Source organism: Amblyomma mixtum, chromosome 3 (assembly GCF_055824585.1).
Source record: "Amblyomma mixtum isolate Tamu chromosome 3, ASM5582458v1, whole genome shotgun sequence".
Lineage (NCBI taxonomy): Eukaryota > Metazoa > Arthropoda > Arachnida > Ixodida > Ixodidae > Amblyomma > Amblyomma mixtum.
This window is the reverse complement of record NC_143014.1, coordinates 150,096,630-150,123,058: the sequence shown is the minus strand read 5'-3', so window position 1 is coordinate 150,123,058 and position 26,429 is coordinate 150,096,630. Positions and strand designations below refer to the sequence as shown.

General features: G+C 49.9%; 1 protein-coding gene across 1 annotated transcript in view; it reads right to left on the bottom strand.

The window, feature by feature from the left end:
- The window catches only part of CDase (neutral ceramidase), an 88,742-nt gene that overhangs the window by 22,113 nt on the left and 40,200 nt on the right, over positions 1–26,429 (bottom strand). The window contains exons 3-5 of the mRNA XM_089581523.1: positions 9,762–9,941; positions 8,474–8,601; positions 1,013–1,090 (exon numbers count right to left, since the gene is read on the bottom strand). Coding sequence (XP_089437649.1) covers positions 1,013–1,090; positions 8,474–8,601; positions 9,762–9,941 — 386 coding nt within the window. The remainder of the gene's footprint in view (positions 1–1,012; positions 1,091–8,473; positions 8,602–9,761; positions 9,942–26,429) is intronic.

Sequence of the window (26,429 nt, the reverse complement as noted above, 5' to 3'; positions counted from 1 at the left end):
GAAAACGTTGCAGCCAGCCTTCGGTTTTTTATAGACGTACCGTGACTGTGGCGCTTGTGCAATTGTGCTGTCCTGAAGTTTTTTTTTTCACAAATTGATTTCAAATGACTTCCTCGCGTAAAAGCGGCGAATTGTGAACAAGGTATCCTTAAAACTGGCCACCATTAGGCTACCGTCAACGAAGTCGCGCATCAAGGCGACGCCTCGCATTTACACTTAAGACGCCGCAACCTTCTGTTCTGTGCCGCCCTTGGATATTAGTCATTCGTCATTACCGAGTGCATGACCGTGATAATTGTGAGCGCCGTGATGATGACCACGGTGCTTTACTTACACGAATAATTCTTTCGCAACAAGAACACGCAATTCGTACCCGCATTGTCGTTCACCTACCGACTACTTCCTTTCCGACCAATTTTAAGGCTCAAAAAGAAGTATCAAATTTATTTTATTTCTTCATATAACAAGTGGGGGGGGGGGGGGGGGGGGTTAAGAGCAGCGAAGATTTTTGTCAAGCATGGTTACCAGTAACGTGATGTGCTGGGTATATTGTAAATTGCCATATTGCATGAACGACTTGTTCCGCCCACAAGAAAGGGCGATAATTTTGCATAACCAATACGGAGGAACACCAACGAAAAGATGCTAGCTTTTTTTTAAATCGTCACCCAAATCCGTGGGCATGATACGGAGGGTGAGTGCGAATGAATGCAGGCTCAATTAGATGCAGCATTTCTGGTTTTATGTTTACATGAATGAATCAGATATAAAATGTATGAAAAGACAAATGGTATTTTAGTAGCCTTGTGGTGACTGCTAAAAGCCACGAAAGAGGCCGGACTTCGCCGGGTAGTAAAATTTTTCAAGACTGTACCACTCAGTTTAAGAACCCAAGGGATGCTTTAACTGAAACCTCACGAGAGTAGGGTTAGCAAAAAACTTGCTTAGCTATTTCTCGCTCAAGAGCCACGTAAAGCTGTGGCAAGGGTCACATGAAACAGTAAACCCTTACTTTATCATTCCTATCGGGTTGTTCTGGAGGTCCGTGAACTTGAGGAGAAGCATCTTCGTGTCCGTGTTGTTCTGGTATCTGCATCAAGAGAAACAGCGTTAATTGCACTAAACAGACGACCGAAAAGGAAACCTGCGAAGTCTTTTTAAAGCGTTAATGTTCATGTTACGCACAGGGAATTAACTAGCACTCAAAGGCGTGCGGCTCGCTCTATGACGATATATTACCGGCGTAAATATAAACGAAAACAGGCGCAGATACCGGCAACAGGGCCATTCCGGTGATTCGGCAAAAGGCCCGAGTTAAATACTGCTCTTACTACGCAACTAGGCGCAAAATTTTCAGCAAGAAAACGCTTCCGAAATCACCTTTAGAAAACTTCCACCAAGCATTCCTCCTAGTTGCGCAAGAGTGTATCGCTTTTTTTTTTTTACCTTCCCCATAGTGCGTGTACAGTCATGAGCAGGCTTCTATGAGCGCTCGAGCGATGCTCTGTGGAGCAAAGGAAGCGAAACTTTAAACAAGATGCAGGCTTTCACAAGCAACGCTTGCACTCATGAGTAGCCGTATTAACATACAAATGGCACGGACAAAAGCCCCGTGCCCAAAACGTAGCAGCAGCGCGAGTATTTTTATTTTGCTCCGCAGCAGACGGCTCGATTGCTCTTGACAAGGCTGTTCACAGCTGTGAATGTTATTCAGCTCTCTTCGCTGTTACCCCTGATCATCAGTGTAATATTACCTGCAAAATATACTGCGCCAGCCGTCGTCGGTAAACTACAACCTGCTCTGATAGAAAATTAATGTGCAATGATCGCACAAATTTCCGCGCTATAAGAAAGCTCCTGATTTAACTCCGGCTGAACTTAGCTTGTGATGATTGGTTGAAAACCAAAGATAAGCCGCATTATTCTTCCATTACGAGTTACGTGCACAATAGAGAGGTTGCTTTGCCAGCAAGCTTACAGAAACGCATGTATTTTGGCGCGATGTAGCCAAAATTTGTTGGCCCACAGTGCCGAGAGTAACCCCGTTTTAGAAATTCTAAAAACTCATATAGATATTACTTACGGTGGGACATGCCTCTCAATAATTAAGGAACCTAACAGTAATAGTTAAAAAGTTTACTATTCACAATTAGTTAACCAGCCTGCTGGTTAGCACGTCTCCTGTATTCTGATGTACTGCACCACTGACAATACTATGCGAAAAAAAGCACTCTTCTAGCTCAAAAAGACTATATTTAAAAATTGGGTAAAATCTTAGATGGACCGCCATGTGTATATAGGCATGCACCCATTTATCTTTGCAACTAAACGCACCGCCAGGAAACGACCAGAGCGCCAACTTTCGCCACCTTCTCCTTTCGCGTGTATTTGTCCAAAACGGTCTTACAGGCCGAAGTATCTGTACGCCACGAAGCGAATAAAAAAAAAGAAGCAAGCTGGCCTCTTGGGACAACCTTGGACCGTCCAAGCAAAGGAGCGCCGGAACACAAGCGTTCGTTGTCTCCGGCGTTTCCGTTCAAGACAGTCACGGCGTCTGCACGCTCGTGGTGTTGCCAATGGACAGCTTTGCTAGCGGAAATGCTGACACGTCGCATTTCATCACAGATGCCAGGGCGTTCTCTTATTTTCGAAGTCAAATATGGCACGTGCGTGCATGCATTTGTATGTCCGTGTGCGCACGTGTGCGTCTGTTTGTGTAAAGGTGGGTGGGTGGGTGGAAGAGAGGGAAAGAGCGAGAGAGACTCTACAGCCCGCCTTGCGTGAAAATGCGACTTCATCCTGCAATACGATACCCATTCTGAATGACATCAGACTCGAAGCGCATGTGCCCTCTGCGTCCAAATAGTTTGCAGGCCACTGCACGCCTCACCTGAGCATTCATGGCATAATGTAGCTGAGCTCTAATAACGCTCTCAGGATCAAGAGCCGCTTGGCAACGAAAGGGACACTGCTCCAAATATACAGCTCTGGCCCTATCACCGTATACTGGCCACAACTTTAAAAGAAATTAGCTGCGATTTAACCACTCTTGAACCTGGTTAGAGAGCGAAAGCTATGGCGTATCGAGCGGCTTGGCGTCTGTAACGTTGAGTGTGTTCCGGACACTGGATACGAAGCGCGCCCACCCTGCCACCCTAGCAGGTATTATGCGTTAATGGTTGAACGCGAGAGTTTGTTCACCCAATGAACGCTGCGGTATATCGCTGCGGTCTATCGCTGCAGTGCCGCGTGTCTGCCACAACGTTTTCAACACTCACGCATGCAGCCCACATCTCTATCACCACCACACTTACCTCAAAGCCCGATTCAGGCGTCCACTAACCCAGGGAGCCAGTTATACTTCCTTTTCTTAAAATCATCGGAGCCTAAAACGTTGTCAACGGCAAAAGCTTATCAATTCAGTGCAGCGTTCCTGCCACAACGTTGGCGATGCCAACGCATGCAGCGTACATCTGTCACTACCACCACGCAGCTTAAAGCTCGACTGAGGTGTCCACTGTCCCAGGGGGCCAGTTATGCGCCTTTCCTTTGCTTTCGAAGCTCCCGCTCTTCATCGGTTTGTAGCTTAAAGCGCGACTAAGGTGTCCACTGTTCGCAGGGGGCCAGTTATGCACCTTTCCTTTGCTTTCGAAGCTCCCGCTCTTCATCGGTTTGTAGCTTAAAGCGCGACTAAGGTGTCCACTGTTCGCAGGGGGCCAGTTATGCACCTTTCCTTTGCTTTCGAAGCTCCCGCTCTTCATCGGTTTGTAGCTTAAAGCGCGACTAAGGTGTCCACTGTTCGCAGGGGGCCAGTTATGCGCCTTTCCTTTGCTTTCGAAGCTCCCGCTCTTCATCGGTTTGTAGCTTAAAGCGCGACTAAGGTGTCCACTGTTCGCAGGGGGCCAGTTATGCGCCTTTCCTTTGGTTTCGAAGCTCCCGCTCTTCATCGGTTTGTAGCTTAAAGCGCGACTAAGGTGTCCACTGTTCGCAGGGGGCCAGTTATGCACCTTTCCTTTGCTTTCGAAGCTCCCGCTCTTCATCGGTTTGTAGCTTAAAGCGCGACTAAGGTGTCCACTGTCCCAGGGGGCCAGTTATACGCCTTTCTTTTGCTTTCGAAGCTTCCGCTCTTCATCGGTTTCGTAGCTTAAAGCGCAACTAAGGTGTCCACTGTCCCAGGGGCCAGTTATGCGCCTTTCCTTTACTCTCGAAGCTTCCGCTCTTCATCAGTTTCGCAGCTTAAAGCGCAACTAAGGTGTCCACTGTCCCAGGGGGCCACTTATACGCCTTTCTTTTGCTTTCGAAGCTTCCGCTCTTCATCAGTTTCGCAGCTTAAAGCGCAACTAAGGCGTCCACCCTCCTAGGGAGCCAGTTATGCACCTTTCCTTTGCTTTCGAAGCTCCCGCTCTTCATCGGTTTGTAGCTTAAAGCGCGACTAAGGTGTCCACTGTTCGCAGGGGGCCAGTTATGCGCCTTTCCTTTGGTTTCGAAGCTCCCGCTCTTCATCGGTTTGTAGCTTAAAGCGCGACTAAGGTGTCCACTGTTCGCAGGGGGCCAGTTATGCACCTTTCCTTTGCTTTCGAAGCTCCCGCTCTTCATCGGTTTGTAGCTTAAAGCGCGACTAAGGTGTCCACTGTCCCAGGGGGCCAGTTATACGCCTTTCTTTTGCTTTCGAAGCTTCCGCTCTTCATCGGTTTCGTAGCTTAAAGCGCAACTAAGGTGTCCACTGTCCCAGGGGCCAGTTATGCGCCTTTCCTTTACTTTCGAAGCTTCCGCTCTTCATCGGTTTAGTAGCTTAAAGCGCAACTAAGGTGTCCACTGTCCCAGGGTGCCAGTTATACGCCTTTCTTTTGCTTTCGAAGCTTCCGCTCTTCATCAGTTTCGCAGCTTAAAGCGCAACTAAGGCGTCCACCCTCCTAGGGAGCCAGTTATGCACCTTTCCTTTCCTTTGCTTTATCTGAAGGTTAAATGAAGGTGAAATCTCCAGACACGGTGACCTTGGCTTTACCTAGCGTAGTGAAGCTTTCGCTTCAATAACATGCATCTGATTAACTCCAGGCCTGTAACTAAGGCGCACAGTGCGTGTGATGCTCCGGTATTGTCCGCAACGCGTATAAGTTGAGATGTTTTAAGGCTAAGGTGATTACGCTAATATGGTGGCATGTTGCAGCATGAGGTTTAATGCTACAATCTTTCATTCGTTCACAAAGCAAAAACAAACATCCTTCCTCTTCAATGCGTAATGTTTTGCAGGGCGTACTGTTCTGTCCTCGAGTTGCCTCTTTTGATTTTTTTTACTAAATGCCTATCTCATCTGCGAAACAAATTCTTCGTGTCCCTTAAGCGATTATCTCAATTCCGCGCTTGTTCAGAGTGCCTGCAGTCGAACTACTGTTCTTTCCTGTGGGCTTCCACAGGCGAAGACAAAGAGAGGGCGTAAAAGCGACGCGAGCACGGACGCTGCCTTCATCTGCTCCGATGCAAGCTCAAGTCGCGACGAGAGGGCACTAGGGCATTGCTAAGAATCATCACGACAGTTGCGGAGCCTGCGGAGATCTCTCCATGCAGGGAAGGCAACCAGTGACGGCGATCAGTGAAGTATCCAGTATATATATAGAGAGAGTAACGCGTTGCGGGGATGCATATATGGACGTCCAATGACATAACGTGCTTGGCGATTTCGCCCTAGACGCGTGGCTCGCAACCCGAAGAGCAAGACCGCTATTTTAGAAAGCCACGCTCGGGCTGCATTTGCGCTCACGCGCGTCGGATTCGCGGCTATAAATGTAAGCGCGGACAACCGGCCCGCACAGGGAAACAAAAGCGTGCCGTCACGTATGCGGCGCCGCGAACGCCGACGGAGCCTGCTGTCGGAAATTGCGGCCCAGCTAGGCAGGAGGAGATTTTTTTGTTGTTGCTGCTGTTGTTGTGGCTCATGGCGCTGATTAAGGACAACAGTGGGGGCCACATTTCGCTATCGCGTCTCGCTTAAGGAAAACAACAATGGCGGCCAAGCCTGGTGCGGGGCCCGATTACCGCCGGAAAAGGAATACACCACTGCAGAACAGCGTCCAATTCTGCGAGTGCAAAGTGGAGCGCTGGTTCGTGGTTGCATGCGCGCGTGCGTGCGACCGCTCGCATATCGACGGACTCTTGCCGTACGCGAGCGGCTCTTCCACGTATATTCTGCTGTCGAGCAGTCACACGAAAGGAGAGCGTTACTTTCCGTGCCAGAAGATGCTGGTGTTGTAGTTAGCACATTTATACGCTGTATCTTAGACCAAAGTAGAATGCCGCCTCTCGAGCCCCACGACTGAATTCGAGCTCCGATGCGCGGATACCACCAGAGTGGCTGCGTGCAGTGACTCATGTCTAAAAGCAAAAAAAAAAAAATCAATTCCTGTCGTATGCGCCTATAAGCGCGGGCCTTAGCACCACATTTTTCCCATTATCAAGTTACGCACGAACCTAACTGCATGCCGGTTCGCACGAGCGCATGTGGCATCTTGACTACCCCTGAACTCACCGTACACATATATTATATAGTAAACCGCGCATAGTATAGGCATTTGTGAATTCTATATTATCTCGATTTTCGCTTCGCAGAACGATGTAGTCCGTTCGAACGTGCATGCGACATACCCATGCGACATACTTCCGCTTGTCTGACCTAAGCAAGCTAGCTGGCTTTACCGTGAGACGGAGACTGCTGCGAGGAAAGCATGAGGGAGGCACGGCAGATTGGGTGCTGTTGTAAACGGTGTTCGAATTCTTCTCGACAACCCGCCGCGGTGGCATTCAACTGCTGAGCCCAAGGAGGCGGGGTCCAATATCGGTCGCGGATGCCGCATTTCGATGGAGGTGAAATGCAAACACACACGTGTGTAGTGCGAAGTGAGTGCACGTTAAAGAACCCCATGCGGGTGGCGGAAATTAATAAGAGGCCCTCCACAGCGTCGTGTCTAATAGCCTATGCATCGCTTTAGGACGTAAAGCTCTACATACTTTGCCAATTCTTCGCGTCTGCTATAGGTACCATAAAAAAGTATACAAAAAGAGCGTGAGACGAAATGCCGATAACGATACGCGATAACAGCGAAGTGTCCTGGTGAACCGTGACAAACTAGAAAGCGAAACTTTATAATCTGATGCTGACAACTGAGATGCGCCGCCGCCAGGTTGGAACAGTGCATCGTTGGAACCATTGGCTACACGCCTCTCAATAAATAAGGAGAAAAACAGCATTAAGGAAAAAGTTAATCATTAAATATTAGTTAACCAGCATACTGCCACGAATCTTTGTAGTGTTTGTTCATTCTTCCAAGCTGCAGGCACGCCACTTTATCACTTTGTGACGCAAGAAGCGACCAGATTTATCTCGATTGATCGCATCCAGGCGGAGCCGCTTCTACGTTGTTCCAGAACGTTCTAGTAACTTTTAACGCTTTATCTAGAAAGCTCGCTATCAGCTTTAAATTCAGCACAGCAGAGAGTGGCGGGCATTCTGTTCGACGACCGCCGAGCAATCCAGTGGCTACGGGGCCGCCTAATCATTCAGTTCTTTGTGGGCACAAGTGAGCCCAAATAATGAGTTTCGTTTGGAAGCCATCCTCGCTGTTTCCCTGCTTGCCGGACTGCAGCCACCCCTACGTGACAACACTAGTTAGCCCTTCTTCGATGTATTCTGATGCGCTACACCGCTGACAATGCAATGCGGAAAAAAGTGCTCTTCTAACTCAAAATGCCTATTTTTAAAAATTGCAAAACATCATAGCTGAGACGCCCGGTATAGAACCCCTGGGGAGCTTTAACGTGTGCTCACATAGCTGAGCACACGGGCGTTTTTTATTCGCATTGATGCGAAGGGTGGTGAATGACACTGAAGAAGATACAAGAAGGTAAAGTTCACTCTCGAGGGGACGGCCGCGCTTCAATAAATACGTCCTCCATGCGTACGCTGTGCTGAAATTTCAGAGCGCGTGAAGAACCCAAGGTGATGTAAAATAAACCGGAGCTTTCTACTCCAGCATGTCCCACAGGCGGCACACAAAGATAGAATACATTTAATATCATCCTCGAAGAATACGAGAAGGTTCTGTGTACGCGGCACAGGCGCCTCGCCGAGAGACGACACAATATCAGCCCGAGTTGCCATAAGGAGAGCAGGTCACAGAGCACAAGGCGGGTTTCTCCAAGAGGCTGACCATAACGGCTGCGGACGTGCTCTGTGCCCCCTTCCACTCAAGGAACAAGGTGTCGTGCAAGTGCTTGGTCGCACGTCGAAGCCCATATAGGGAGTACTGCCCTGCGCCACAGAACCCGCCAATTTGCTCTTGTGCCGTGCCCGGGCTACAGTTGTCGCGAAGAACACATCGTGTGCCTGTGTCTTCCGTTCGCACAAACACTGGGAGCTTCCACTTCGGCAGCGCGTACCTGTAAGTAGGTTGGACGAAGGCAATGAGGCGCCACCACTCACTTGGCCTTTTCCTCGGGCGGGTTGGCTTCGTAGGCACTCGGGCTGCGGTTGATGTTTGAGTGCAGCAGCTCGCCTTCATTCCAGTAGATGTAGCCCCTCCGGAGGTTCTCGTGCGCCTGGTCGATGCTCTGCGAGGACGAGCCACGCTATTCGCAACACTGATGTTGATCGTGCCTTGTAGGGTCCCCTTACAACTTTTTACCTCACGCCATGCTATTTGGCAGTATAATTCACGCTGGCTCACATTGCACCCCGAATAAATTGGGGGAGACAGCCTGTAACTAACAGTCTATTCGTCTCCAGTGAGTTTACAGGGACAAAAACGAGGGATAACAGTGCACTAATTGAAGCAGATCTTGCTAGAAGGCCTATACGTAGTATGTGGTTACATGCGAATAGATTTATTCGGCTGCCACACATACTGCTTCTGTACTAACACCAGTATTTACTGGTGTCGCGCTGGGCATCGAGTTCGAGCTGGTTTCGGCGTTGGCATCAAAGAGCGCCCGAAAAAAAAAAACGCGCGAAAGCTCACTAAATCTTCATAACGCTGTTGAAGGCGGGCGGCAGGTTCGTTCAATGAAAGAAGAGGTGCCAAATCACTGTCACTACACCATCAAGAGAGGTAGCAGTTTGGCGACATTTGTGTTGTTAGTCAGAGAACTAGTATAGCTGAGGTGGGGCAATCCAATATTTCAAAATTTTCAATCCAGCGATGTACTAACGGTAATTATTTTATTCATTTATCCGCGGTATTTTTTTTATAGGTTTTTCGTGCATAAATTTCAGATTTTGCCCATCCCTTTGTGAAAGGTGGGGGTGCTATTATAACAAAAATAAACTTCATTTTCGTTGTCAAATACTAAATGCTGCACTTTCAGGACCGTGAGGCCACGTTCCCTGGCTTTAAAAAAAGCAGCGAGACACAATTACACACAAGTTCCTAATATAGGCAGCACGAGTAATCAAGGAAAAAAGATCGTGAGCTGTAGGAAATAATAAGGAATTCCGCTCCGTTGGCGGTCGTGGACAGCGTATAATTCCCATTTTAACTTACACATCTCATTTCCATCCTGCCGCCACGGTTCAATCTCGCAATGATGGATCCAGAAAGGCAAGACATCTGGCCTCCTTTCGGCAAGGTGGCTGCCAACCAGCAAACGGACAATCCGTTCGCGCGCTTATGACAAGATGTCAAGTAGTTAAAGCTCAGATAGAGGCAGCAGAAGTACAAACAAGGCGGCACAGAGATAAGCGCGGTGTGTCTCTGTGGGCAGAGGTTACGCACCCGGCATATGCCGTCAATTTGGACGTTGGCCACCTGGCGGATGAAGCCCTGGGTGTGGATGTTGTAGAGCAGGTACTGCATGAAGCCGCCCACGGACGCGTGCGTGTGCGTCGCCGTCAGCAACACGTTGTTCTCGCCGTACATTGTAGGGCCGTACTTCTCTTGCAGGCGCTTCACCACCTGCGCACCCAGAACGCACGTACGTCATTCATGAAGACCGCCACCAGCACTACCAAGAAATTTGAGTTCGCCCTAAGTGACGCTGATTAGCTCTGCCCGAGTTGTAAAAAGGACACACAAGTTCGTCGCGGCAACCGCGACGCCCTTATCGTTGCCCTAAGGTTGTAGTGACGTATGGCTCTGGACTGCAACGACACTCAAGATTCCTGTAATATGCAAGGCAAATGTGAAGTGCGAATGTATATACAAGGTGGGCCACGAATAGCGGGAACACTTTAGCATGTAGTTCTGCGGCTTGCGTAGCGCCACCTGGTAGTGCATGCATCACGCAGATGGCACACTGCTGATCCCTGTCACACTGTAAGATCAAACTCTCTCTGCGAGTCGCCCGCAACTGGCGCTGCACGAACCGCTAGAACCACGTGCTCAAGTGTTCACGCTACGTGCAATACACCCTGCAGGTGTGTGTGTTTGAGAGTTTAAGAGCTATCCGAACCAAACGTCCGAGCATGGGCTACAGCTATCGTAATTCACGGCAGCTTTTAGACACCGCGTTCGATACACTGGCGTTATCAGAACGGAACAATTAAACAGCCGTATGCGCCGTACACGCGTTCGTTTTCTACATTGGTGAAAACAGCGCGAAAGAAGAAGCCCGAAGGCGAAACGAGGAAGTGACAGGAAGGAGCGCTGACTGACAACTGAATTTATTGAGCGAAACTCGCGCAATATATAGGAAGGCAGTGCCAAAGATAGTCAGATGCAGTCAACGTCACATGGTGCAAAGAGCCATAAAAGCGATAAAAACAAAACAAGGTGAAAAAGCTAACAGTGAACTGAATATCAAAAGGGATGGTAACAAAATGAAAACTACACTCAATGACTATACACAATTAATGTCACATGGTGTAAAGAGCCATAAAAGCGATAAAAGAGCGTTGACTGCATCTGACTATCTTTGGCACTGACTTCCACTTCCTCTTCGTCGTAGCAATATTGCGCGAGTTTCGCTCAATAAATTCAGTTGTCAGTCAGCGCTCTTTCCTGTCACTTCCTCGTTTCGCCTTCGGGCTTCTTCTTTCGCGCTGTTTTCACCAATGTCAGAATGGACCAACTAGCCCAGCAAAAAGTTCTTCGTTTTCTAAACCACAAAACGCAGATGAGGCTAGACTTAGGTCTTCGCGCAACAGCACTGCTACTTCAGGATGGCCATGGCCTGGAAAATCTGGCCCTGCTTTGCCTTTGGCGACCTTTAGTGGCAACTTCAGCACAGGGCGAGGTTGTCTCCCTACGATCGTGTTGAGGCACTGTGCGCTTCCTTCACGTAATGGAGGTGAAGTGGGAGGTATCGCCGCGAACTGGTTGCTTCTACGTTCAAACAAAGCTGACCGGAATGTGTGGCATGGTCCAGTGTTATGAACCGACCAATGCTCATGACTTCATATGCAGCGAGGACTCTAGCAGCACGCTGTCTGACACGCTTGTTTCCGGAGCGCGAAGCCTTCGCTCAAACTCGCGCATCAAGCGAAAAGAAAATTTTTTGCCAGTGGGCCATAAATATGCCTATCTTAGATCATCGAATACAGTCTAAGATATTTACTAAGGAAATGTGGCCGACCTCGTACCATCATCATCATCATTAGCCTGACTACGCCCACCGCAGGGCAGAGGCCCCTCCCATGTCTCTCCAATTAACCCTGTCCTTCGCCAGTTGCGGCCACCGTATTCCCGCAAATTTCTTAATCTCATCCACCCACCTAATTTTCTGCCGCCCCCTGCTACGCTTGCGTTCTCTTGGAATCTACTCCGTTACCCTTGGTTTGGTTTGGTTTATGGGGTTTAACGTCCCAAAGCGACTAAGGCTATGAGAGACGCCGTAGTGGAGGGCTCCGGAAATTTCGACCACCTGGGGTTCTTTAACGTGCACTGACATCGCACAGTACACGGGCCTCTAGAATTTCTCCTCCAAAGAAATTCCAGCCGCCGCGGCCGGGATCGAACCCACGTCTTTCGGGTCAGTAGCCGAGCACCCTAGCCACTGAGTCCGTTACCCTTAAGGAGCAGCGGTTATCTTGGCTACTTCGCATTACATGCCCTGCCCAAGCCCACTTCTTCCTCTTGATCTCAACTAAGATATCATTAACATAAGCAAAACGTGCAGACCCAGAACTTCCTTTCGTATAGGTGCGCATATACATCCTCGGATGAACATCTCACACCCTGCTGGTGACGTGAATAAGGCACGCAGAATGAATGATTTATTCCTGTTGGTTTTTAAGATGCTGTTCCTTGAAATGACTGCACGTTAACTTCGCGTTCGTGTGAAAACGTTTTGAAGCAAGAAATGCACAAACATCTGTAGTGCCGAAGAAGGTTAATCAATACAAGCCTATCTCAAAGCACGGGTCTTGAATAAGTCCATAACGGCGTTAGTCTAAACTAACCTATCTATAAATTAATTCCCCTCCGTTAATGAGGAATAAAAATAAATATGCACGGTTCGGTACTGGTGCGGCTACAATTTTTATATTGCGACGCGCCCGCCTGGTCTTCATACAGGAACAACAGTCGTCTCCTGAGCCTGAGTCAGCGACAGCGCTTTCCACCTTTTCATGCTCGATATGGGAATCTGTCAGGCAAGAAACTGGATTTTATTCGAAATTCTGCTGCCCGCGGGTGGATTTCCGCGAAAGTCATAGTAGCGCGCTTATTTTTCAGACCGCGAACTGCATGCCGCAGCCGTAAATAAGCGGCATTTACCTGCTGGCTGAAGCCAATGTTTCGGTATTATGTCGTGTTTAACGTCCCTACACTCTACGTGGCTAGCCTACGAGGAACGCCGTAGTTTTGAGCTCTGGGTTAACATCGACAGCCTGGAGTTCTTTAAAATGCTCTGGCATCGCACAGCTCACGGGCGTCTTTTGCATTTCGCTCCATACGAGCCATGAGGTGAACGTAGACAATGTGCCATCTGAGGTGATGCGCTCCAGGTGCCCATGAGAGGGCGCGCTTATGGGCATAAGGGTGCCCGCCACCACCTCGTTTTTAAGACGCTCCGTCCGTCCGTCCGTCCGTCCGTCCGTCCGTCCGTCCGTCCGTCCGTCCGTCCGTGCGTCCGTCCGTCCGTCCGTCCGTCCGTCCGTCCGTCCGTCCGTCCGTCCGTCCATCCATCCATCCATCCATCCATCCATCCATCCATCCATCCATCTGTCCTTCTATCGTTTACTTATTTTTTTTTTTGACGGCCGCACGAAGACTGTGCCAGCTGTGCGCCACCACTGCGAGCAATACGGCACTGCTCATAGGAACTGTCGTTCTGTCTGCGTAGAGACACCCAAGCAGGTGCGTGCTCTGCAGGACGTCGATCACACCTACCGTTGTCCCCCGGGTTACAGGCAGTTCATTATCGAGAGTGTGCTGAGTGCGCTGGCTTGTGGATCACGTCCCGCCATAGTGGCCCCTTGCTGGGCGCTATACACTGCCTCAGCCAGTGCTCCTAGCGACGGGCGAAAGCGGTGACTCGTGATGTCTACTGTTTCACGATGCAAGCAGCAGGCATGACGGAGGCCATGGGTAGGTATGATCGACGACCTGTGGAGCACACATCTGAAGCGCGCTAAGCTTATGTGTGGCCTGCAGGTACGCAGGGGGTTCGGTACGCAGACCAAGCATGGAGAAAAGAGCTCTGTATTTTCATTCAGTTACAGGAAATCACTTTTTTTGGGGGGGTGGGGGGAGGGGGGGGGGGGGGTGTTCCTAGCTGTAGCTTACGACCGAACATGATGTAAAAATAGCGCACATGGAACACAAGGGACGGAAAGGAAACGACGCATGAACGTTACATCATGAACGTTATCCAACTTGCCCAACTTTCGGCTTTGCTTACGACCGAAACCTTAATCGGTATGAAGGACGATCCTCCGTTCGAAACTGTTGGTATTAAACAAAGATAATCGGAAAGTTGTGACCCCTGCATTGTATATATATATATATATATATATATATATATATATATATATATATATATATATATATATATATATATATATATATATATATATATATATATGCTGTGCAGGGTCTGGCAGCGTAGACGGGCGTAGCCAGCACCAAGAGAGCGGGGGCACTTCGTCGTCGTCAGGCGCAGCGTAGTGTCGGCGCATAACTTCGTCGTCGTCAGGCGCAGCGCAGTGTCGGCGCATGGCGGTAGCGGAACCTGTCACAGTTGGCACACTACAGTTTCCCCCGGGTGAAAAGGAGCCATCCTGGCGTCTTAAGGGGAAGGAAGAACAGAGGGGTCGTAGTACGGCTTCAGTCGGTCGACGTGGACAGTTTCGCGGCCACGGCGACGCAAGTCCGCAGCGGGTGCAACAGGCTCAACAAGATAATTGACCGGAGATGTTTGCTTGAGAACCCGGTAGGGACCATGATACCGATGCAGCAGTTTCCGCGAAAGGCCGGGAGTTGTGGGAGGCACCCAGAGCCACACAAGGGAGTCGGCAGGGTAGGAGGTAGAGGCCGCGGAAGTGTCGCGGTCATGTTTTTGCTGCCACTGGGTCTGCGTGGTAAACGAGCGAGCAAGCTGGCGGCATTCTTCGGCGTACCTGGCAGCGTCGGACAGTGGCGTGGACTCGGAAATGTCGGGCCGGTAGCGAAGAAGAGTATCCATCGTGCAGGGGGGCTCGCGGCCGTACAGAAGAAAGAAGGGAGAGAATCCAGTGGTGGTTTGTGTCGCAGTGTTATATGCGTAGGTGACGAAGGGAAGAACTTGGTCCCAGTTGGAGTGGTTGGCGTCGACGTACATGGACAGCATGTCACTGAGGGTTCGGTTGAAACGCTCGGTCAGGCCGTTGGTCTGAGGGTGGTAAGACGAAGCGGTTCGATGAATAATGCGGCATTCCTTGAGGAGGGCCTCAAGAGCGTCAGACAGGAATACGCGTCCACGGTCGCTGAGCAGTTCTTGAGGAGCGCCATGGCGAAGAATCAGGTTCTTTAGAAGAAAGGAAGCCACGTCGCGGGCGGAGGCAGATGGTAATGGAGACGTTTCAGCATAACGTGTGAGATGATCCACGGCCACGATAATCCAGCGGTGACCAGCGGGAGTGGGAGGGAGGGGGCCGTAGAGGTCTATGACAACGCGGTCAAACGGGCGGGCAGGGCAGGGTAACGGCTGCAGTGGAGCAGGCGAGGTGTGAGGCGGACATTTACGCCGTTGACAGGATGGGCAAGATCGCACAAAGTGGCGAACAAAGCGGTACATGCCACGCCAGTAGAATCGAAGACGCAGACGCGTGTAGGTTTTCAACACGCCGCCGTGGGCACACTGTGGGTCCGCATGAAAAGCGGCGCAAATGTCGGTGCGTAGATGGCGGGGGATCACTAGGAGCCATTTGCGTCCGTCGAACAGGTAATTGCGACGGTAGAGGAGACCGTCCCGAATAGAAAAGTGACGGGCTTGACGTAAGAGAGAACGGGACGAATTATCAGTCGAAGGACTCGAAAGGAAGTTAATAAGAGTGGCGATCCAAGGGTCTTTCTGCTGCTCGGTTGACATGTCGGCAGTGGCAAGCGAGGACAAGTCGTAAGCAGACACAGGAGTAGGTGATGAAGCACTAGGTAGCGGCGAGCGGGAAAGAGCGTCCGCGTCATTATGCTTGAGGCCGGAGCGGTAAATGACACGAATGTCATACTCCTGCAATCGCAGAGCCCAGCGAGCTAGGCGGCCTGACGGGTCTTTGAGAGAGGCCAGCCAGCACAGGGCATGGTGGTCGGTTACTATACAGAACGGGCGACCGTAGACATATGGACGAAATTTTACAATGGCCCAAATGATGGCCAAACATTCTCGTTCGGTAACAGAACAGTTGGCCTCCGCTTTGCTCAAGGTCCGACTGGCGTAGGCGACCACATATTCACGGAAGCCAGGTTTGCGTTGGGTGAGAACGGCACCCAGTCCAATACCGCTGGCGTCAGTGTGGATCTCAGTAGGCGCAGTCGGGTCAAAGTGGCGCAGGATAGGAGGCGAAACCAAAAGGCGGCGCAAGGTGTCGAAGGCGTCATCGCAAGCAGGCGTCCAAGCGGAGAGGTTGGAGCTGCCTGCGAGTAGCTGGGTCAGAGGAGCGATGATCGAGGCGAAATTTAAGATGAAGCGACGGAAGTACGAGCAAAGGCCAACGAAGCTACGGAGCTGCTTCAGTGAGGTGGGCTTCGGAAATTCGGCAACTGCACGAAGTTTGGCGGGGTCCGGAAGAATGCCGTCTTTAGAGACTACATGTCCTAAAATGGTGAGTTGTCGGGCAGCAAACCGACACTTTTTCAAATTCATCTGGAGCCCAGCGTCAGTAAGACAAGTCAGAACGCGCTCCAGGCGGATGAGATGAGAAGAAAAGTCCGCAGAAAAGACGACGATGTCATCGAGATAGCAAAGACAACTCTCCCACTTGAGTCCACTAAGGACGGTGTCCATCAGGCGTTCGAAAGTTGCCGGGGCGTTGCAAAGGCCAAACGGCATGACGTTGAACTCATATAAGCCGTCAGGTGTTATGAAGGCAGTTTTTGAGCGATCAGTGTCAGCCATGGGCACCTGCCAGTAACCTGACCTCAAATCCAGCGAGGAGAAATACTCAGCTCCCTGCAAGCAGTCCAGGGCGTCATCGATTCGTGGCAGGGGATAGACGTCCTTGCGTGTGATGTTGTTGAGCCGGCGGTAATCAACACAGAACCTGATGGAACCATCTTTCTTTTTTACCAACACAACAGGAGACGCCCAGGGACTGTGAGAGGGCTGTATGACACCCCGACGGAGCATGTCGTCCACGTGATCAGAAATGACGCGGCGCTCAGAAGCCGAGACACGATAGGGGCGCTGGCGAAGAGGGGCGTGTGTACCGGTGTCGATGGTGTGCGCAACGACAGACGTACGGCCCAAGGCAGTCTGAGGAAGATCAAAAGAAGACCTGAAGCGCTGGAGGAGGGCGACGAGTTGATCACGTAGCGCGGGTGGAAGGTCAGCGTCAATGGCACGGTGGAAGACGTCGGAGGGCGGTGGATCATTCTTAACATCACAGGAGCTGAGCACATCGACATCGAAGGAAGCGGTGGTATCAAGAATAGGGTAGGGAAGGCAGGAATCAAGTTCTTCAATACGCCCGAGGCATTCACCTCGGAGCACTGCTGACGGGCACGAAGATGGGTTCGAGACGTAAATTGCACTTTGTCCATGGTCGATCGTCAGAACAGCAAAGGGAAGCAGGAGGCAGGGATGGCGGGAAGCGGTTTCGGAAGGCGTGAAGAAAACAGTTGAATGAGTGACGCCGGCACAGGAGAGGGGTACGAGGACAGCAGAAAACGGAGGAATGTCGGTATCAGTCGTGACCACAAGTTTGGCAGACTGCGTAGGTACGTCGCAAAAGGGAGCGTCACACAGCGGAGAAAAGGCGATTTCAGCTCGAGCGCAGTCAATAACGGCACGATGGGTCGAAAGGAAGTCACATCCCAGGATGATGTCGTGTGAGCAGTGAGACAGCACAATAAACTCGATGGTGTACAAACCATCTTGAATGAGGACACGGGCCGTACATGCGGCTGAGGGATGAATGCGCTGTGATGAGGCGGTGCGAAGCGAAAAGTCAGAAAGTGGGGTAGTCACTTTGCGGAGTCGGCGGCAGAGAGCTTCACTTATAACAGATACTGCAGCGCCCGTGTCGGCGAGGGCGAGAACCTTGGCACCTTCCACGAACACTACGATTACATTAGCGGGACGACACGGAGGACTTGAGGAGTTCGAAACAAGCGCAGTTCTTGCCCCCGGAACTGCGGCTGTTAGTTTCCCTCAAGTGCGGAGCTAGAACGTCGCAGCATCGGAGAAGGGGAACGGCGTCGAGGGGAAGGCGATCGGCGAGTGGTGTAAATTTGGTGATCAGGGGAAATAAAGGGGGGACCAGGTGGACTTCTCGGCGAGGATAGTTCGGCATCGTACGGCATCGTACGGGGCGGAAGGCGCTGGCGGCAAAGCCGCGCGACATGGCCGGCCCGACCACAGGCGTAACAGATGGGTCGGTTGTCCGCAGTACGCCAGGGATTCGTAGGATGTGGGCGAACTCTTGAGAACGGAGCTTGAGACGGGGGCTCAGACGGCGGCGGCGGACGGAAAGAAGGGGCGGCCTGGTAGGAATCGGCTGCCGGCGTATGTCGTGGCCTGGCCACTGCTTGGACGTACGTCAGGGGTGCTGTCACAGGCGGGAGCACAGGGCTTGACGGTAGCAGGTCAGCGACTTGGTCTTGCACGACACGGCGAATGGTAGGAGCCAAAGACGGGGTCGAGTCAGGAACTTGGCGGGCGGGGTCTTGAAAATGTGATATGAGGGACAGCTGGCGAGCGACCTCTTCACGAACGAAGGCTTTGATTTGGTTGAGAAGAGGGGAGTCCTCAGGAGAAGTACCCCCCAGGGCCAGTGTAGAGAGGGCCTCATCGCAGACACCGGCACGCCGTGTGGAAGCGCGCTGCTTGCGGAGCTCGTCGTAGCTCTGGCAAAGCTTAATAACCTCACTGACAGTGGTAGGATTTTTCGCGAGGAGCATCTGAAATGCGTCGTCAGCGATGCCTTTGAGGATGTGGTGGATCTTGTCCGCTTCTGGCATGGCGGCGTTGACACGTTTACAGAGGTCAACGATGTCCTCAATGTAACTTGTGAAGGTCTCGTCGGTGTGTTGAGCGCGGTCCCGTAAACGCTGTTCGGCACGGAGCTTGCGCACCGCAGGGCGGCCGAATACTTCCGCAAAACTCTTCTTAAATACGGGCCAAGTAGGTAGGTCCGCCTCATGGTTTCGAAACCAGAGGTTCGCCACGTCCGTGAGATAAAAGATGACGTTACTCAGCTTGATAGTGTCATCCCATTTGTTGTAGCTGCTCACTCGCTCATACGATGACAACCAGTCGTCAACATCTTGGTCGGCAGTGCCACTGAAGAGGGCAGGATCACGCTGCCGGATGGCGCCAGAACAAATGACGGTGGTTGAACTGGCCGCCGGTGTTGGGGCAGTCTCATTTGGCATGGTTGACACAGGCGGCAGCGTACGGCTCCGGAGTTCCAGGTTGGTAGGGGACGTACCCCGCACCTCCACCAATTGTAGGGGTGCGTTTATTAGGCGTCCTCAAGAGACCGAACCGCTGTGCAGGGTCTGGCAGCGTAGACGGGCGTAGCCAGCACCAAGAGAGCGGGGGCACTTCGTCGTCGTCAGGCGCAGCGCAGTGTCGGCGCATGGCGGTAGCGGAACCTGTCACAGTTGGCACACTACAATATATATATATATATATATATATATATATATATATATATATATATATATATATATATATATATATATATATATATATATATATATATATATATATATTCACTTGTTGATGGGCCAGTTAAAAAATTAATCACCGTCTCTCTAAACTTCCGGGGTAATAGCTTTTTTCTTCAATGAAAATTTTCGAGGTCATTTGGAGAGTAATAATGAGCTGTTTGAAAAAACACCCCTATCACAGAAACTATTACCGTGTTCTGGGCAAGCCGGAAATAATTCCGACAAACGCGACGACGTATCCGCGCTTGAGTGCGTTGATAGCGGCCGTCGCTTCCTGTCGCCGTGAGTTCAAGGCCAATAGCACGCCTACTCAAGCGCAACGCTCAGATCAATTGGCTTGGGCTGCAGATCGCGCGACTATAGCGCACTTTATCTTCGCTTTGAAAGGGTCTACTAATGGGCGCACAGTTTTTGAAAACAAGGCGATAACACCCCGATGCCCCCCATGGACTGTGAGGGACACCGCAGTGAAGGGCTCGGGATTAATTTAGACCACCTCGGGATCTTTGTGGATCCACATCGCAGAACATAGGGGCGTTTTTACATTTCGATTCCACTAAATTGCGGCCGCGGTGAAAGGGATTTGCTTTCACGGGCTTGGGCTGAGCAGCCGAAAGCCAGAGCTACTGAGTCACCGCGGTGGGCAAAAAAAAAAAGTAGAGAAATCACATTACTTCGACCATATATGATACTTTATCGAGTGTTTTTGATTATGTGTGTAGGTTGAAAGCTTATTTAATATACACAGAGTCCAGCTGAGGACAAGTGAACTTCAGAAGGTTGACGACACGGGCGAGTTGGTGTATCTCCACGGCGAAAAAAAAAAAAAAAAACAGCGCGGTACGATGGGACTTTCTTCTAAGTGCTGTCGCTGTTTTTTCCCCCATAGAAACAAATGCATGTGTATAGACGCTGTCAAGCAATGGAGCTTTCACTCCAGCAAAAGGGGGCGCCCCCTAAAGCTCGATGCGAACTGCGTGAGGCAGCCCGAATAATCCCCCTGATTGCTCGTACGTTGACCTTGGTTGACGAAAACTCTTCGCCAAAACGCCTTCTAACCGACCCGCGGCCGCTATTGAGGTCAAATGGTTGGCATCCTTTGCAGCGTCAGCTGTTTTTTATGCGACCTGGCGCTCGTCGACAGTCGACAGGAGGCGAATATACACGAAACGATTTGCTGGATAACTCGAGAGCACGCTCCACTCGTGACTTCTTCGCGCGCACCGTGAAGAGGCAGGCCCGTGTGATTACGGTTGCACACAGACGCCGACCTTGCGGGGAAACACGCCGCACCACCCGAGCGAGAGGGCGGAGGAGAAAGCGACGACCCGGGCGCGAAGAAGGGGAGGAGGGCCGAGTGGAAACACGTCGGGTGAGTTGCGTGCTTCGAGCGAGCAAACACGCTACCCTCGTCCGAGACGAAGCACGGAATTTTCCTTCGTTGAAGCATGGAAGGCCCGACTTATGCAGAAAGTGGGCTGGTGCCTGCGATAAGGTCAGCTCCGAGTGTTCCTCGAACCCGCGGCGCTAGCGTCAAGCGCTTCCGATTTCTCTTTTCTTTTTTTTTTTTTGCTTCAGGATGCGATAAAAGTGCTCTTTAGGTTTCGAAAATAGTTCGTAGAAAAACGTGTTGGTGCCACGTTCATCTTGGAATCCTCTTTTCGATACTCAGGGAATCTGTAGAAGTTATGGATACTTCGTGAATAAGGCCAACACATTCTCGATAAGAGAGGTAACTGGAATCATTCTCCTACTGAAACTCTCCACTATTCTTACCGCTTAATTTCTCTAACTAGGTTGATTTTCATACAGCCAGCTGAAGCTCGCCGTTACTCTCACACCTTGTCTAAAAAACGTGCTCCGGTGCTTCATACGACGTAATAAAACAAGCTATGTTCACCAGTAAAGGGAAAGGTATAGTTGCTTGCACTGGTGTGAAACAAAATTCGCCTTGGTACTTTGCTGTGTTCCATATCTGCAGATGGCAAAAGCGGAAAAAATATTCACCCTTTTCACGAACTCTGAACTCTTTCCAAACGCTTTAAAAACAGCAGAATTAGCTTTAAAACCAGATTTCGCTGATCGGGGCCAAGTGACCGCTATAATTTTACAGTGCGAGAGCGGCTAATGTCTGTTAGCGGTATAAATGGCACCGCCCGTGCGGTTGGTGTATGGTCGCCGTACAATAGGCTGATACTATTCAGCGAGAGTTTTTAAGAACCATTATGCATTCATTACGTTGATTTCGTTGGTACCAACATCTGAACAAAGCGAAACAGCCCAAGGGGTAAAAAAAAAAATGCTCTCGTGTGCCCCTACAGTGTCTCCCACTGTTCACTATCGAATATGTCAAGCTGCACAAAGCAAAGCGCGATGCTGTTGTCCGAGTTCATCTAATGTGCATTCATGCGAGACGGGCTGGTCTCGTTTCGTTCTGCGTCGCTCGATTCGAGCTCACAGGACGAGTGCAGGGCGAAAAGCGACACGGGCCTCGTCCCCATACTTCGCTTGTTACAAAGACGCCGCGAATTTTCAGGTTGCGCCACTTTCGCCGCGTCGTCACATCGCACACGTGAGTTCGCGCCGAGGAACTGCAACCAAACAGCTACTGGCCTCGCCTGGCCTGTAGCTGCAGCTCACCCGCCCGCCGAAGTTGCGCAACGTTTCGCAGCTTCTTGGCAGAGCTCGGCTCTCCGCCGAGTGTGGGAGATAATGTGCGCAGATCTTAGAACCTCCAGGCGACTGTCCAAATTGGTTGCTTTAACCCCTGCGCTCGTCGTCATACGCCTGTGACCCTACACTGGCGTCACGCGCCTACGTGCATCGAATGTGCCGTATAGTGCTTCCAACCACGCATCGTTACTAGCGAACGCCGTGCTCCGTCGCTGCATCTCTGGTTTGCAGAACGAGAAGGAAGGGAAAACTTTATTTTCACTAATGCTTTTTCCTGTGGTTTGGGGGCATCTTCAGAGACCTCTTGGCTCTATCCCAAGGAGCCTTCTCTGTCGAAGTCGTCCACCTGAAAGACGCTCGCGTGCGTCACTACGTCTCGGAAAAAAAAAAATAATAAGCAGCAGCTGTCCGCACTTGTGAACTGCAATGAATTCCAACGAGATGGAACGCTGTTTCCACAGGTGTCGTCGGTATTCCGCAACACGCATCTGTATTCAGTGCAGTCAGCAGAGGAGACGGCGAAAGCATTAAAAAGAAAGCAAAACTAACAATAAACGAAGTTCAGGGCTGTTTAAACTGGATGAGAAGAGCAACGAAGTAAAAGCGCCTGCAAGTGAAGGTGAGCCAACACTTCAGGTGCTCTGCGGCTGGCGATAAAATCTAACGATAAGGACTCCTCGTACAGGAAAGATAATATACCTCTAAGCGGATACCAGCCAGCCCTTTACTCCCGCTTACCTTGCGCACTGAAAGAGTCAATGCTGCGTGTGCAGCAGCTGTACACGCGCAACGTTGTCCATGGGCAGTAAGAGAGTTTCTCTGCATTAAATGTTTAAAAGCACTGCGTAGTATTTATCTGACTTTCTGAACGTACTGCAACTGATGTACCATCTTCTGGAAAGCCGCCATATCACAACGCACACATGCAGCCCCTGGGTCACTTCACTTGAAGGACCGCCCTATATCAGTCATTAGATGTCAGATGTGATGTGATATGAGAGACATCTAACACGGAAGTAAGTGAAGGGTCCTATAGTTTGTTTCGTAATGTCGGTACTGACGATTACCAAGGACTCTCAAATACGAAGCCCTGCCGATTGTGCAGCAGACACCTATGTTGCAGCCGCCGCGGTGGTTCAGTGGTTATGGCGCTCGGCTGCTGACCCGAAAGACGCGGGTTCGGTCCCGGCCGCGTCAGTTGAATTTCGATGGAGGCATATTTCTAGAGGCCCGTGTATTGTGCGATGTCAGTGCACGTTAAAGAACCCCAGGTGGTCGAAATTTCCGGAGCCCTTCACTGCGGCGTCCGTCATAGCTTGAGTCGCTTTGGGACGTTAAACTCCCATAAACCATAAACCAACCTATGTTGCTGGAACGCTGCACAAAACTTAACAAAGAGTGCACAAACTACGGGCTCTTATCGAGCCACATTGTGCCATTTTACGTTGTGCCATAACGTTTCATCACTGTCTTCGACTGGATGCTTATGTAACCTGCTCTGCTGTTGTAACTAAACACTTTGATCTCACCGCTAAAAATATCAGCTGCGCTCACAGGTCTGCACCTTAAGGTATGAGGGCGCTTTTGCAAGAAAAATATTTTAATAACAGATAAAAACAAATAAAATTAATTGCCTATGTTAAGAAAGACACTGTTTTATCCTAATCAAAATTTCAAAACAGATGAAAACAAAATTTATTTCATTTTTTTAATGTACTAGATATACATCTGACGCCAACAGCCATAACTTAATTTAGTTAATCTCAAATCAAGTTGGTTTTGCTGTTATACAGATAAAGACAGGAGATGTGTAATGAATCAAAATAATTATATACCATCAATTGCCACTGTGTAAAAGGGGAATGACCAAACACAATGGTTTTCGTATAGGCATTTTTTTTTTTTCAGAAAATACGCAGCAGTAAAAAAACAGATTGCAGGATTTTATTTATCGTGGTTCATTGGACAGCTAGATAAATAAGAAATATGTGCACACAGTTTCAATCGAAACTCTTGCACAGGGATAAAGTTAGGATTGCTCGCGTAAGAAGGAATGGCAAAAAAGTGAGTTTCCAGAAAAACGAGAATGAAGATTCAGAATAACTACAAATGCCACAAACCAATGCCCAAGGCGGTTCAACTCCGTCATATTTGTAGCTCAGTTCCTCCTTGGTCTTACGTTATCTTGATTTTACTCGTGTGGCAGCTCACCTTTTTTTTCTTGTGCTTTTTTGTGGCATCAGTAGACCAAAAGGAAGATTTCCAGATTACACTGTTGATCACCTGTCAGGCGTGCTTTCTCTGTGCGCGGACCAGATTTAATCCCAATGTGCTTCAAGGCGTCTAGCGTACATCTGTGACCATTGTTGAAACGACACATGCTATGATACAAAGCAAACTTCAGTGTTGATATCCTGACATGACCATCAAATGCGTTCCAAACATCTTGCATAGTTTTTGTGAGCGTTTTAGGTATTAAATGCAAGCAAAAATAAACATAGATGGTAAGGTTTATGGTTTATGGGGTTTAACGTCCCAAAGCGACTAAGGCTATGAGAGACGCCGTAGTGGAGGGCTCCGGAAATTTCGACCACCTGGGGTTCTTTAACGTGCACTGACATCGCACAGTACACGGGCCTCTAGAATTTCTCCTCCAAAGAAATTCCAGCCGCCGCGGCCGGGATCGAACCCGCGTCCTTTGGGTCAGCAGCCGAGCACCATAGCCACTGAGCCACCGCGGCGGCAACATAGATGGTAAGAAACAGTAATTACAAGTCTGAACTAAAAAATAACCCGAAAAAAGAAACTAATAATGAAATGAAAAACTAGGTTTTCATTTGGCTGAAAAACTTTTACTCTCGGTTTCGCATGAAGTGCAGGGGGTTACAAGCTTGGCTGTATCTTTGTAACGGTGTTAACTAAAGACGTAATTTTTGTTGCAGTTTACTCAGGAATGAATCAGCACTTTGGTAAAAAAAAAATCGAGAAATTGAATTTTATCAGAAATATGGCTTTTCAAGAATGGTCTGATATCTTAAGCCACGAAAGCAATTAATCGCGGCTTGCAGAAACGCTGCTGTAGCCGCACAATCCGCGGCCAATTGCCAGCTGCGCCCTGCAACGCCCTCGTGAAGCTTGCACGGCGAGACGGATGGCGCCATACAGAGTAACGGTACTTAAGGGTTGCGCAGCCATGAACAATCGTGAGGCATTGTGGGAGTTCTCGCAGGCGCCTCTGAGTCGGGTAGCGCGTTATCAAAGCACGTACAGAATGGCTTGCGGCTGGCAGCCACCTGCGCGCTGGGGATTCAAAGGCGCAGCAGTCTAAAGACGCAGGCTAAATTAAGAACCACTCCTAAGAGCTAAGAACCTTCGTGAACAATACTCTAAGCCAGAGCAAGATAATGGGATTTCTTTTTTCTTAGATCATACCGCTTTCTTACGGTCGGCCATCCGGAACGGATCATCTTTGCGGAAGCAGCCGCGCGCTAGCGCTTCAGCTAAACACGACGAACGTGGCAAAAAAAAAAAAAAAAAATGAACTCCACTGACGTAGAGGAAAAGCGACCGGATCATTACATAATGCCACCAAGCTCCAGAATAGAATGTTACGCGATTTCGGTGAAGCACTCGTCAAATTAAAGCAGCGAAGCGCAACGCGCGCTCGGTAAACTTCTCGTAGGTTAGAGGCGTATGCAATGCTAGACTGCACCCTCGCGCATGCGAATTCACACCGAAACCTTGCGAGAAAAGGCCGGAACTTGAATGTAACTTCTATTTATTCTTACTTGGGGCATGTTTTCATATGACAACCTGTCCGAAGTAAGAATAAGTAAGCAGCACGATTAGCCTCTATACGCTTAGCGTTAACTCTGAGACTGGCATTTCAGTTAGCTGGCAAGTTTCAGTTATTCGCGATAATCAGGTCCAGCGAATGTGCGACTGCGGAAGTCGCTGGCTTTACGTTGGTAATACAGCATTTGTGAACGAAGCATGATTTAGATATCGTAATTTTCGAATGATCAAAGTGATGTAAAGCAATACGCCGCACGGCTGTTGTTCGCGGATTGCTCGAATCCGAGACAATGAAGCTTATCTCCATGCACGCAGCACAGGCCGTGCTAAACGCGCTGCATGTATTATATGCACAACGCTGGAGACAATGCCGCTATAGACTTTGTTGTTTCATAATGACGCGAATTATCTCCCTTTCGCGTTTATTTCTTTCTCAGCACAAAAAGACAAGGACAGAAGAAAGTGCTGACGACACGCGCGCTCTTTAGTCTCGCTCTGCCTCTTATTCCCGTCTTTTTCTACTGCAGAAAAACGAATGCATTCCAACACGCTCAGTTCTCGATCTTTGTGCATTCTACTCTTTCCCACATTCTTGAATGCACTCTCACGATGCGTTCAGCTCTAAGTTCCTCTTCCCCAGGGAAACGGTTGAAACACCGCTGCAAG